The 13304-nt window shown below is 39.7% G+C and overlaps 2 protein-coding genes across 2 annotated transcripts in view; one reads left to right on the forward strand and one right to left on the reverse strand.

The window, feature by feature from the left end:
• Positions 1 to 2070, reverse strand: part of LOC308506672 (uncharacterized protein) — an 87758-nt gene extending 85688 nt beyond the window's left edge. Inside the window, exon 1 of the mRNA XM_081070458.1 lies at positions 1903 to 2070. Coding sequence (XP_080926584.1) covers positions 1903 to 2018 — 116 coding nt within the window. The 5' untranslated portion in view covers positions 2019 to 2070. The remainder of the gene's footprint in view (positions 1 to 1902) is intronic.
• The window catches only part of DNAJC5B (DnaJ heat shock protein family (Hsp40) member C5 beta), an 81779-nt gene that overhangs the window by 25323 nt on the left and 43152 nt on the right, over positions 1 to 13304 (forward strand). Inside the window, exon 2 of the mRNA XM_081070457.1 lies at positions 10029 to 10148. The gene's annotated coding sequence lies outside the window, so the exon portion shown is untranslated. The remainder of the gene's footprint in view (positions 1 to 10028; positions 10149 to 13304) is intronic.

The following is a 13304-nucleotide window of genomic DNA, read 5'->3' on the forward strand; positions in this document are numbered from 1 at the left end:
GGTTAACATTCGATATGAACTATATACAAACAGATCACTTTACATAGAGATAAGCAAACGTTGTAGGGGCATCTTGGCCTCAGTACGCAAAGGACAGTTAAGTTTGAGGTCTGACAATTAAGTTTGCGAACTTGTTGTACACCTGTTGCTAAATGCTTTTGCTATCAGAGGGATTATTCATGATGAATTTGTACCAAATGGACAAACAGTTACCAAGTTGACTATTTGGAAGTGCTGAAAAGGCTGCGTGAAAAAGTAGGACAGCCTGAAATTTTCGCCAACAATTCATGGCTCTTGCATCACGACAATGCACCAGCTCACACGGCACTGTCTGTGAGGGAATTTTTAGCCAGTAAACAAATAACTGTATTGGAACCCCCTCCCTGCTCACCTGATCTGGCCCCCAATGACTTCTTTCTTTACCTGAAGATAAAGGAAATATTGTAATGAAGACATTTTGATGACATTCAGGACATCAAGGGTAATACGACGACAGCTCTGATGGCCATTCCAGAAAAAAAGTTCCAAAATGTCTTTGAAGGGTGGACTGGGCACTGGCGTTGGTGCATAGCTTCAAAGGTGACCATAGTGATATTCAGCGATGAGGTATGTAGCACTGTTTCTAGGTTGAGTTTGCAAACTTAATGGTCAGATCTTGCTTTAACAAATTATAATGGATGACTCCATTTAGCCATTGACATTTTTTAATATAGTAAACACAATGGAACGTTGCAGCCAATTAGTTACCAGTGTATGAGGACCACACATTGTTAATTTTTGTGGAATTTTGCAAGCTAGGTGTCATGTTGGTAGCTTGAAATAGGCCTAGGAGGGAATATTTACATCACAAAAATCTGAAAACACTACAAACTAGGGCTTTTCCTCCCCTTGGAAATCTGGTTATCAAACATTTCCCAAAAGACCATTGAATAGTCCTGAATATCCAAACCTCCAAATCTGCCCAACACTACAGTCCTGTTGCTGTGGTTTAATTGTGTCACTAAAAGGATATGTCCTAACTTCCAGTACCTGTGAATGGGACTTATTTGGAAGTAGGGTCTTTGCAGATGTAATTAAGATGTTAAGATGACGTTGTGGTAGAGTAGCGGGGGCCCTAATCCAACAGGGCTGGTATCTTTCTAAGAAGAACAAACACAGACAGACACCCAGAAAGAGAAGAACGCCCTGTGAAGACCCAGACATGGGAGAACGCCATGGTAATGGAGGCAGAGCCCGGTACACAAGCATCGCCGGCGACACCAGAAGCTAAGAGGAAGTCGTGAAACAGACTCTCCCTCAGAGCTGCCAGAAGGAACCGACCCTATCACACCGGGATTTCAGACGTCAACCACCAGACTGTGGAGAATACCTTCTGTTGTTTGAATTCATCCAGTCTGTGCTAACTTGTTACAGCAGCTCGAGGAAACTGAGACACCTGTCCCATCCCCGTCCCCGTCAAGTGTGGGCCTGAGGCAAGTGGCAGTTCCTCAGTGGGAACCGCAAAGGGAATGTCCCTCTTCCTGCACTGTGGCTCCCGGGGAACCTTCCCTCCTACCTCCCCCAGCACATACTTTTTGTACCATCATCTGGTCCTTCCTATTATCTGCCTTGTATGGTGGGTTATGCTTTTAAGTGCACACATGTTGCCTCCTCTTCTAGTTGGTGTTAACCAGAGGTTGTAAACTCAGCTGCCTCATGGGGCAAAGTTGCTGAGTGTGACGCCAGGGGAACCATTTCAGACAGGAATGTTTCAGCCTTTAACTAAAACACTTACCCCACCCTGCTGGCCAAGGAAAACCCAACTGAAGCTTCTCATGGTGGGACCTCTGCACTGTGGCCAGAAGGAGGGAACGTCTCTGGCCTTGGCTTGCCCCCAGCAGCAGCCAGCAACCATTTACTCACTGTTGGTGAATATGTGACTTCCAGTCGGCGGGTCTTCTGTCCTGCCAGCTCATGAGTAGACGAGCCTGATACCTCAGAAGTTCAATAACTGCCTCAACATTTCTCCCTGTAGCCATAAGCTTCCAAACAGATTCTTGTAAGGTTATAATTTAAATCCCCCAACTGACTAAGCTACTCAAAACGATTGCAAAACTTCAGCTTCAGAAGAATGTAACAGAAGGGCGGTGCCCCCTCTAGGCATGGCTTGCCCCACCCTGATGTTTTAGTGAGTGTTTTTCTTGTCAGTTCTCAGAATCTCAGGTGGCTGAGGGAGAGACGCATCAGGGCGACTGAAAGTCAGGGTGATTTGGGGTGAGGAATGTTTTAGTTGAAACTCCTGTTTACAGTTAATTTCTTTATGAACACCAGAGGGCGATACAGTCATACTGAATAACCAGCCTACCTTGCTCTAAAATGGAAATCCTGGGAACCAATAAGTTTTCTTTTTTTAACGTGAGAAAAAAATGCTGAATTGAATATTTGACTATGTATTTTGCTCAGGCCCCTAAGAAAGTTACAGAGAAGGCTTCTGAAGCCACTTGCTGGATGTCCAAGCCCTGGGTCTGGGACTGGGAGACTGACAGAGGGCGCTGGGCAGGGCTGCAGCTTTTTCTGAGGGGTAGTGCTTGTCACTCACCCTCCCACACCATCCTGAGACTGTCTAGTTCTGGTCAGCTCTGTGGGAAGGTCTGGACCGTGTCCCAGGTTAAAGCTACCTTGTGTAGTGACCCAGCTGGGGACTTCCAGGGCCAATCATTGTAAACTGGTTCCATGATATTGTTCTACTCAGTATCTGGAAGCGAGGCCTAGCCCAGAGCAGGCAGAGAGGCTGAGAGATTACAGAGGGCCTACTGAGGCACTGGTGATGGTGGCCAGCTGACCAGTCTGTGTCTGGTCTTGGACCAGCTCCCGCTGATGCCTTCTGATAGTGAGGATGATCTCCCAAAATGTTCATGGTTTCTGGAGCAAAATTGTGTACGGCTCATCGAAGAGCCTGGAAGGAGCAGGGGTGGAACAGTTAGGAACATCTATGGGAGACCTGACAGCGGCAGGGAGGGCCCTGGGGAGGAGAGACTGGCTGACATGCAGGGGAGGGCTCGGCTTTGGAGTCCTGTGGACAGGGGCCTGCCTAGGTGGGCAGCAGGGAGGAGACACCTCAGGAGACGTATCAGAGCTTATGTATTCTTGTATGTCTGGAACCCATGGATGAGTGTGTGCAGTTGTAGAAGAATCTGCACCCGATTACTCATTCAGAAAGGGGCCTGTCCACCGTCACCCCCTAGGAGAGGCAGCTCAGCTTGAGCTCTCAGTTCTAGACTCCATCCAATGGCACTCAGTACCAAGCGAGACTGTTCTTAGTGATGGCGAGTTGTCAATAGCAAAGCCCACTTACTGCACAAAATAGAAGGCCCTGCAGAACAAAAGCTCTGCTAATGGGCTGACTGTAACCCAATGTTTTCTGAACTTCTGTTTATCTGAAAGTGAAAAATGACAAAATGAGGGAGAATGTATATCTGTAATAGATGGCACAGGTCATTGTCATTCTCCTGACAAGTAAGTTGAAATGTACCACTGAAGACCCACATGGACACTAGAAATTGGTGCAGAACCATGATCTCCTTGGCGTGGTGGGCCCAGAAGGCAGACAGAAAACGGCCCGACTTCCCAGGCCTGTGACATTGTGGGGGCCGTCTGGCCACGTGCACCAATAAGAAAAGATGCTCTAAGGCTCCATCAGCCTTGTTATTTAACAAGGATATAAAAGAATAGGATTTGGAAGCAGAGCACTTACACTGGATTCCAGTTCCAGCTTTTTGCCCCTCATTATTGGCGGTCATGCTTGGTGTAAGTCGTATGACCACACTCAGCTGGTTTTCTCTTTCTTAGAATGGGCATTGAGTATCAAACAATGTATAAGACATGCGATAACACTTAGGAAATTACTAAGTGTGATATAAATGCAATTCTTAATCTCCAGAGGGAATCCTTAGCATTTCCTTCTCTTTCAAATATTTGTTATCTGGGCTGGGTGGAGTTCATTTGAAAAGGGGCTTAACTAGAGTTAAGATAAAGATAAAGTTTTAGTCCAATCCTACTACCACTTAAAAGCCAAACAAATAGAAATGAAAACTATTTTGATTTCTGTGCACTCTATTGGTTTTGTAGGCTGTTTAGCAACATTCAGACTTTTGCCTTGAGCAAAAGTTTTTGTCTTTTATCTTTTTTAGCTACTTAACATAGGAGATTTCTTGGACTAATGTGAAAAGGGAACAACTATTGGCAAAATGAGGAATCCAGGTTCTGTTTATAGACATTTTGTCAAATAAACACTTCTGTTGGCCCTGAGGCCTCCTTGGTTTATTACAGCAATTGCTTACTGTTAAGTATACAACGAAGTATTTCAACTTCACACCTGTGGGATACATATATGTTTCCTAGCAGGGAACAAGACTCAGTGACACAGGTCTCGGATTCAGAGCTTTACTTAACTGAATAGATATAGTCCTTGACAGTGACCTACATGTTGGACCTCATTAAGGAGTGTGCTTATTGGTAGTGCCTTGTTTAAAGCTATTACTCTCTCTTTTTTTTCTGTGAGTTTTAACACAGACATCATCTGGCTTAGTCACAGATTGATAAGCAAAGGACTGGAGCAGGAGGGAGTTCCCTGGAATTAGACTTAAATTCCTGAAGCAAAGCTCTCTAGTGAGTTAGAGCTTGATTCCAAAGCCTGGGTTCACTGCTTACAGGCTGGTGGGCTTGGGCAATTCATTTTACCTCTCCAACCTTATATTCCTCCTCTGTAAACTAAGGATATGAAAATACCCAATGAGATTAGGATTTCAATGAGATAATCTATTTAACACGTTAGCTACTATTATCACCATCATTATCGCCTCTGAATCCCTCAGACCTCCCAGTGTAGTGCCTTGCACTACATAATAGGGAAGCAATAAACATTCACAGATGAATTACAACTCACTGTATACCATTCACTGATGAATTATAAATTTGGGATGAAATCTACAAGAATTGCACTTTCAAATTCTTGAAGCACTTCTAGCATACTCTGGATTTGGGTGGAAGGGGCATGGAGAGAGTAACTGCTTAACAAATGTGCAAACCCCAACCCTAGAAAACAATCATTAGATCTGTGTTTATAAAAGTTCGTAGTATCATTCTTGGCACACTGTACGAGACAAAAGGTCTGATAGATAAAAAAGGGTTTCTATTTCATTACCGTTTCACAGAGAAAACACAGGCCTACAGTGACCTGCTCAGAGTCTAAGAAACAGGCATGTTGTTTTTGGTATTCCTTCTTGAGTTAAACTAAGCCAAGTTTTATTTTGTGTTTAATCACATGGATGCCATTGTCTTCAGGAAATGTTTCCTGAGGTAACTCAGGCAATGGACAATTCCTCTAGAGAGCTGCTTAGTCAGCGGGTATTTTCCATATTACTTAACTGAAGAGCTTTTTGCTCACCAGATCCAATGAATAAGGGAAGTGATCATCAGTGGCTCTCAATCTGGGCAGCTCTTTAGAACAACCCAGAGCCCTAAAAGTGCTGGAGTCTGGCCCCACTCTGCAAGAATTTGCTTTAGGATAATCTGGGGGGGGGGGGGGGAGAGGCAGTTATCAAAATTCTGAAAATCTTCCCCGGTGATTTTACAAAGGGTTCCTATCTAGTTCTTCTCCCTTAGCTTTCTAATGGCTCTTCACTTTCTTTTTATTTACAGATTTAAACACATTAAAATTCTACCCCTTTGTAACCTTCCTTACAAGGGACATTTTTTTTTTTTAACTTTGGAAAATTATGAAACATAATAGGAATTAACCAATTTGCTCTTCTGAAACATAAACACTTCATTTTACAGAACTATCAGAATTGTTCTGTAGTTACTTCTGAGATGCCGGTGGAGTGGCAGCCAACAGCCTCTTTATTTCACAATCAAAGTAATCACACGTCTTTTTCCTTTCTAAAGTCGCCTAACAGAATGTGGCTTGCCCAGATGATGGCCTGAATTCCATATATTGTAATAATAGCAATGTAAACAATGTAGAGGGGTAACAAAAACAGTAACAATGACAGCAGTGAGTCTTCGCTCACTACGTTGGGCTGTGTAGATTAGGATCTGTCTGCTGGGGCTATGTACCCTTGCACATCACGTGTTCATAAGAAGTGGTGCTTATACCTGCTGACATACGAAGTTTAAATGAAACACTATGTACCCTAGCATTTATGACTGTTAGATTATGTTGGTTGAACATTCAAATTCATCTAGTACCTGCTGCAGATTCTCTGCTGATGGACTAGTCATTTTTTATGATAAGCCTCACCCTATGCAGTACTAGAAAGAGTTATATAAAAGGTCTCTAGGAACAACTAAGGGAATAATGAAGACCCCATAAATAGAATACACAGGGAAAATTCCCATGTAACCACCCCCACCCCCGCCGCCACACACACACACACACACACACACACACACACACACACACACATTTTCTCTTCAATTTTCTACCTCAAAAGGTGGAAAGGCCTTTTGAGGCCTTTTGAAGAAGAAAGGCCACTTTGTTTTAATCTTGGAATATCTTCTAAGTTATCCTTTTCAAACTTGAATGATTTAATTGGCAAAGCTTTTACAATATATTTAGTGCATTTTGTATCGGGGAATTATTTGTGTGTTTACTATGAGTTATGTCCTTCTACAAACATCATGGAAGCTCACCACTTATAGAAAGCCTCACCTGTTTAAGTGGGATATGATCCCATTCATCTCCAGCTTTATATTTATATCAGAAGTCATATATGCGCAAGCATTTGCTAACATACTACGAGTATATACTACATATGTATGAGAGCACACATCAGCAGGTCTCTTTTATTTCTCTAGTTTAAGTGCCAAGGGAATTGGACATGCTCTTTTACCTGTCTGGTAGAACATTGCTTCTACCAGCCGCCCCTTCATCAACTTTTCAGATATCTGATTGGTTATTTTTGTTCAGGGAAGCTGTCTTTCATCTCCTCCTGTTCTATTAATTTACATGGTCTTGTAGCATCTTTCCAAAGATGCTTATTTTTATACTTTGAGTAATCATTTGATTAATATCTGTGTCTCTTGGTAGGCTACAACTCTGTGAACCACAAACCTGGAGTCTGTGTTTGGTTTGGTTTTCCAGTATATTTCTAGTCCAGTGTCTGGATCGAGTAGGTGACTCATTGTTGAATGACTAGATGAATAAGAAACTATGTTTTCTCTTTGAAACACAGCTACAGTCCTACTTCAACTAAGACTTTTGCAATACTTAAAAAATTTCAAAACTCATGGTTTAGTCAATATTTAAAAAAACTAAAAAGTAATGATTTAAAAAGAGCAATTAATTGAATAAAAATAATGAATTTTACTAACTATACTTATTAAACTGAATTTGAAACATAAACTAATTTTTTTTAAAACGTCACCCATAATTTCATCATATTGATATAGAAACTATTTTCATTTCATCAAAGACACTGTCCTTAAGCTGAAGCGATGCTGGAAGTTGGGGATTGAGTTCTAAATGTCTTTAGTTTCCTCCCGTCCCCTATTTCTCTGCATGATGATGGCCTGCTTCCTAAACTCTGGCTGGAAGTCTGGATCTTTGAGAAACAGCCTTTTATTTCTTTATATCTAAAAAACAAACAAACAAACAAAAAAACCAATGCCATCTAAAGACCAGAGTGCTCTGAAATAGTCACACAAAATAGCCCGAGGCTTTGCTACCATCTTGCTAAGCAGCATACTTAAACTCTGCCTTTAGCCTCAGGAGTCTGACCCCGTTGCACCAAATTCAGGAGTAAAACCTGTCTCATTTGATTGAAACCTTTTTCAGTCTGTAGGTTCTTAACTTGAAATCACAGAAACTATTCTCTCAGGTAAACTTATACTGTATATGAAAGTTTGCACATTGTTTTAACAGGAGATTCCTTAATTGTTGAAACGACTTCTGTCACCACTGGCTCAGTGCTTCTTGACTAAGATTAGGGTAAAATGTGCAGATATAAAAACAGTTGAATTTTGTGGTGAGAGATCAGTTGCCCCTTTATTAATGTTATATGGTCTTTCCAGTAATTTTAAAGCAATTGATTAGTACTAGCTTTAGACCTAAAGAAAATAAAATTTAAAAGGACCCACTTTGACCCCAAATAGCCAGAGCAATCTTGAAAAAGAGCAATAAAGCTGGAAGCATCATGCTTCTTAATTTCAAACCATATTACAAAGCTACAGTAATCAAAACAGTATGGTATTGGCATTAAAAACCAGACACAGATCAATGGAGCAGAATAGAGAGCACAGAAATAAAGCCAAACTTGTATAGCCAATTAATTTATAACAAAGGAGCCAGGAATGTACAATGTAATGTGGAAAGGACAGTCTCTTCAATAAATGGTGTTGAGAAAACTGGACAGCCACATTTGAAAGAATGAAACTGGATCCCTATCTTACACCAGACACAAAAATCAACTCAAAATGAATTAAAAACTTGAACGTAAGATCTGAAACCATAAAACTCCTAGAAGAAAACATAAGTGGTAAGCTCCTTGACATGGGCCTTGGCAATGATATTTTGGATTTGACACCGAAAGGAGAGACAACTAAAGCAAAAATAAACAAGTAGAAGGATTACATCAAACTAAAAAGATTCTGTACAACAAAGGGAAAACATCAACAAAATGAAAATGCAACAAACCAAATGGAAGAAAATATCTGCAAATCATATATCTGATAAGGGATTACTATCCCCCCTTAAATAAAGAACTTATACAACCCAATAGCAAAACAAACAAACAAACAAACGAAACCAAAACAATCTGATTAAAAAATGGGCAGAGGATCTGAATAAACATTTTTTTCCGAAGAAGACACACAGATGGCCAACAGGTACATGAACACACGCCCAACATCACTAATCACCAGGGAAATGCCAATCAAAACCACAATGAGATATTACCTCACATCTGTTAGAATGGCTATTATCAAAAAGATAAGGAATAACAAGTGTTGGTGAGGATGTAGAGAAAATGGAACTCTTGTGCACTGTTGGTGAGATTGAAAATTGGTGCAGCCACTATGAAAAACTGTATGGAGGTTCCTTAATTAAAAACAGAATTACCATATGACCCAGCAATTCTACTTTTGGATATTTATCCAAAGAAAATGATAATACTAATTCAAAAAGATAGATACACTCCCATGTTTATTGCAGCATTATTTACAATAGCCAAGACACAGGAACAACATATGTGTCCATCAATGGATGAACAGATAAAGAAAAATGTAATATATATACATTATACTTAGCCATAAAAAATATATATACATTATCACTTAGCCATAAAAAAAGAAGGAAATCTTGCCATTTATGACAACATGGATAGACCTCGGGGGCATTATGCTAAATGATGCCACTCAGAGAAAGACAAATACCATATAATCTCTTTTATACGTAGAATAATTTTTTAAAAAAGGGGGAGGCCATAGATACAGAGAACAGATTGGTGGTTGCCAGAGATGTGGGGCCGCGGGGGACAAATGGGTCAAGGAGGTCAAAAGGTGCAAACTTCCACTTATAAAACAAGTAACTCATGGGGATGTAACGTACAGCATGGTGACTATAGTTAATAACACTGTATTGCGTATTTGAAAGTTGCTAAGAGAGTAGACCTTAAAAGTTCTCATCACAAGAAAAAAATCTGCAGCTATGTACTGTGATGGATATTAACCAGATTTATGGTGCTGATCATTTAGCAATACATACAAGTATCAATAATTATGTTGTGCATCTGAAACTAATATGTTTTGTCAATTATACCTCAATAAAAAATGAAAAGAATTCACTCTGCATGTCAGGAGATTAGCATATTTTCCTAATTGGAAGTTTTGCTGGAAACCTGGAGGCAGTTCCTTAGCAACGTTTGGTTAAGCCAAGCACCAGTTGACTAATGAGCAAATTAGATATAGCATGTATTTTGGTATCACTGGATGCCTTACAGTGGCAACCCCTATCGTCATGCATGTTTTATTCTCTTTGTTATGTTTTCCAGAGGGATAAGCAATTGGCTGATAGAGTAACAAATGAAAAGTAATTTGACTCCATTGACCTGCTTAACTCCATATGGGAACGATGGAAAGGAGGAGCCGTTTGCTTTGAAACAGTGCAACAGGTATGGAACAGCTCCTTTCATTGTTGCCTTCCTTTATTTCTTTGCACCTTTATTTCCAGACCAGTTAAAATCGGCAAGTTGTTCCTGACTGAGAACACAGAAGCGGAGTTACAGGAACAGGTACTGTGAGTTATTTGTAATATTTCCAAGTTGCCTGTCTTCAGGTTGCTGTTTATGTAAGTACCAGGGCAATTAAGAGATAACTATTTTTTCAAATAAGTAATCATGCTAGGAAGAATTATTACTTTAAAACATAGAATTAACATTTTGGATGTGTTTAGCTTTAAGATACAACACTATTTGAATAAGGAGATTTTGCTGCAGTAAACTGATTCCTATAAAAGAATTACAGAAGTAATAACAAAATGGCAAAGCATGTTGATTTCCCCAACCCCAGCTATCAAAAGTGTTTTTGCTGTGTTTAATGATCTAAATTCTCCCCTGCCCATATTCCTTTTCTCAGCCATGAAGGGACCCTGCCAAGAAAGGCATAGTTTGAATTTTTCCATTTTTCAGAAATTCACATAATAAATATAGATGAAGCTTCTTTGGCTTTGAAAGGAACATTTCATGCCAACATGAAAAATTTAGAATGGCATTTGTAGGACTCCTGGAATTAGAACCTGTAAAATATGTGTTTATTTTGAATCAGATACCCATCATCATCAGAGTGCTAAACCTTCTTTCAACTACATCTATTATCTAGACACAGGTGACCCATATGTGGTTTGGTAGTGACTGTATAGTGTGACCAGTGCTTTAAGAAAATATGATATTAATGGATCATAATGCAGCTAGAAAGCAATTTAGGTCAGAAGATTAAGTATCTCGTACTACATGATCAAAATTAAATTACTTAATAATTTTGCACGACAACATTTTTTTCTCCATTGGATAGCTTAGAGATGAGGAACTACGAATAAATAATAAAGACTTGAACTTTGCATAGGAAATTTGAAATCAAAGGCTACAGAAAAATACATAAACATTATATTCTACATAGGAATTAAATAAGGGTATGACTCAATTATTTAAGATTATTGAAGGAGAATTTTTAGGAGATGTTTTTACTATTACTCTGTAGTTAGTATGTTCTCAGGGCATAGCATCTTTATTTTCATACATTAAAACAACTAAGGGTTTCAATGTATTTCTCTATTGAATTTGAAACTAAATGTTTTCTTATTGAAGGAGAATTTTTAGGAGATGTTTTTACTATTACTCTGTAGTTAGTATGTTCTCAGGGCATAGTATCTTTGTTTTCATACATTAAAACAACTAAGGGTTTCAATGTATTTCTCTATTGAATTTGAAACTAAATGTTTTCTACATCAATAATATATGAAGAGTCTAGTTTCTAGCTCAGCAAGGAAACAGAAAAGTAGCAGGTTGCTGCTGCTTGATGCACAGATAGCAAACTTGCAGGCTTTTGGTTCCTTTATGTTTCAGTTTGTAGAGTCAGCCAACTATTAATCACATTGACCAACTCTTTATCTCATGTCCTAATACTGATGATGTAAATGGGTGCTGGTTTTTCTTTTTCTTTTTTTTTTTTTCAGTACCTTAATTAGGAGTCAATATGTGTCTGAAAGGAAATCTTCGGGGAATAGGGCAAAGAAGGTGAAACATGTAATAAACAATTTCCAAACTCTCTATAAGAACCCATTCTGAATATTGTTCAATCCATACCATAAAGCAAGCCAGCTATCGAATTTCACTCAGCAGGTGCAGATTACAGTGTGATTAGATTTATAAATGAAGAGATGATTTGAAAAAGTACATCAGCCAAAGGAATAGCCAGTTACCATGTCTTCTTGGGTATGAGTTTCTAGGTATGTATGAAGTTATTTGAGAAATGGAATCTGCCTTCCTTTTTCCCATTGGGAAGTGAAATGTGTAGGAGGATGGCGATGGGACAGGGAAGGATGAATCCCAGGCTGCTTCCAGTCCTATTCTCTAGAAGGAGCTGGGGGGAACCCCCAATGGACCCCATCTCTCTTGTTGCACGCCTAGGATAACTTTGAAGGAGGCAGACCTGAAAAAAAGTCCCAGTCAAACTGTCAAAATGTCCTCCTCCTCTTCCAGCCCCCAAACCCAGAAGTCCTCTGTCACGTTGATATATGCAAACAGATGATCAAGAGAATCACTGGCTACCAAGTCCATGCAGACCCAAGTTTAGGCCTAGATGAAAGGGCCACAATAGAAAGATGTGCCAAGTTCTACAGAAACAAGTGGTAGTATTATCATCAGCTCACATTTCATCTTTTCTGTGAAGTTCTCCCTAATATTCCCATTCAAGTTCACCACTTGTTTTTTATTTAGTTACTCAACAGACGTTTACCATGTAGCTAATATGTGCTGGGCACAATGCTAGGCCTCTGATGGCACAAAGCTGAATGCTTGTCCTCCAGAAGATTCTTTCTTGTTCTGTTGGACCTCTCTACTCAGTACTTGTTTAACCCCTGAACAAAGTTTTGTATGTCACAGTTTGCAATCTCCCTGAAGACTGGCCTACTACGTTGCAGGCTTTGAATAAATGACTGAATTGTCTGCTGTGAGTGTTATCATAATCTGTTTAGCAGATTATCTCTAGTAACCTGTAAATATTTTTCCTGGAGTGGTAACAGCAAGACCTGTGTAAGAATCAAAGTTGGTCATGGAGCATGAGGCTCACGACAGTGGAAACTGTGCCTTGTTCAAACTGATTTTAGACTATCTGTTGATTTATGGGAACCACAACCTCTGTCTTAGTTCCTGAGTGAATGATGAATAGAGAGAAAAACAAAGCAAAGCTAACTAACTATTTGTCATACTTTCTTCTTAGTTCTCTTGTATAGCTCTCTATAGAGTTTCTTTATGAAAGCATCCTGACCCAGATTTATCACTGCTCCTTTTATCCATACTAGCAATGTCCACACAATACATCTGACTCTGTTTGGTTTGAATCTCTTAGTATATTATTGTTATTTTCCTGAAGTATTCATTCCCAAGTACCTGGAAGCCACATTCAATTTAAGTGAAGAGTAGTTGCTATGATTTAAGAAAAATCCACAATAGAATGTTAGTCTGGCTTGGAGGTGTTCAGCAAACCACTACTGGTGTTTAATGGAGGGAGCATGTGACATTAAGCAGTTGTGGTTGACAGTGGCCCAAATC

This window comes from Rhinolophus hipposideros, assembly GCF_964194185.1.
Source record: "Rhinolophus hipposideros genome assembly, chromosome: 13".
Classification (NCBI taxonomy): Eukaryota; Metazoa; Chordata; class Mammalia; order Chiroptera; family Rhinolophidae; genus Rhinolophus; species Rhinolophus hipposideros.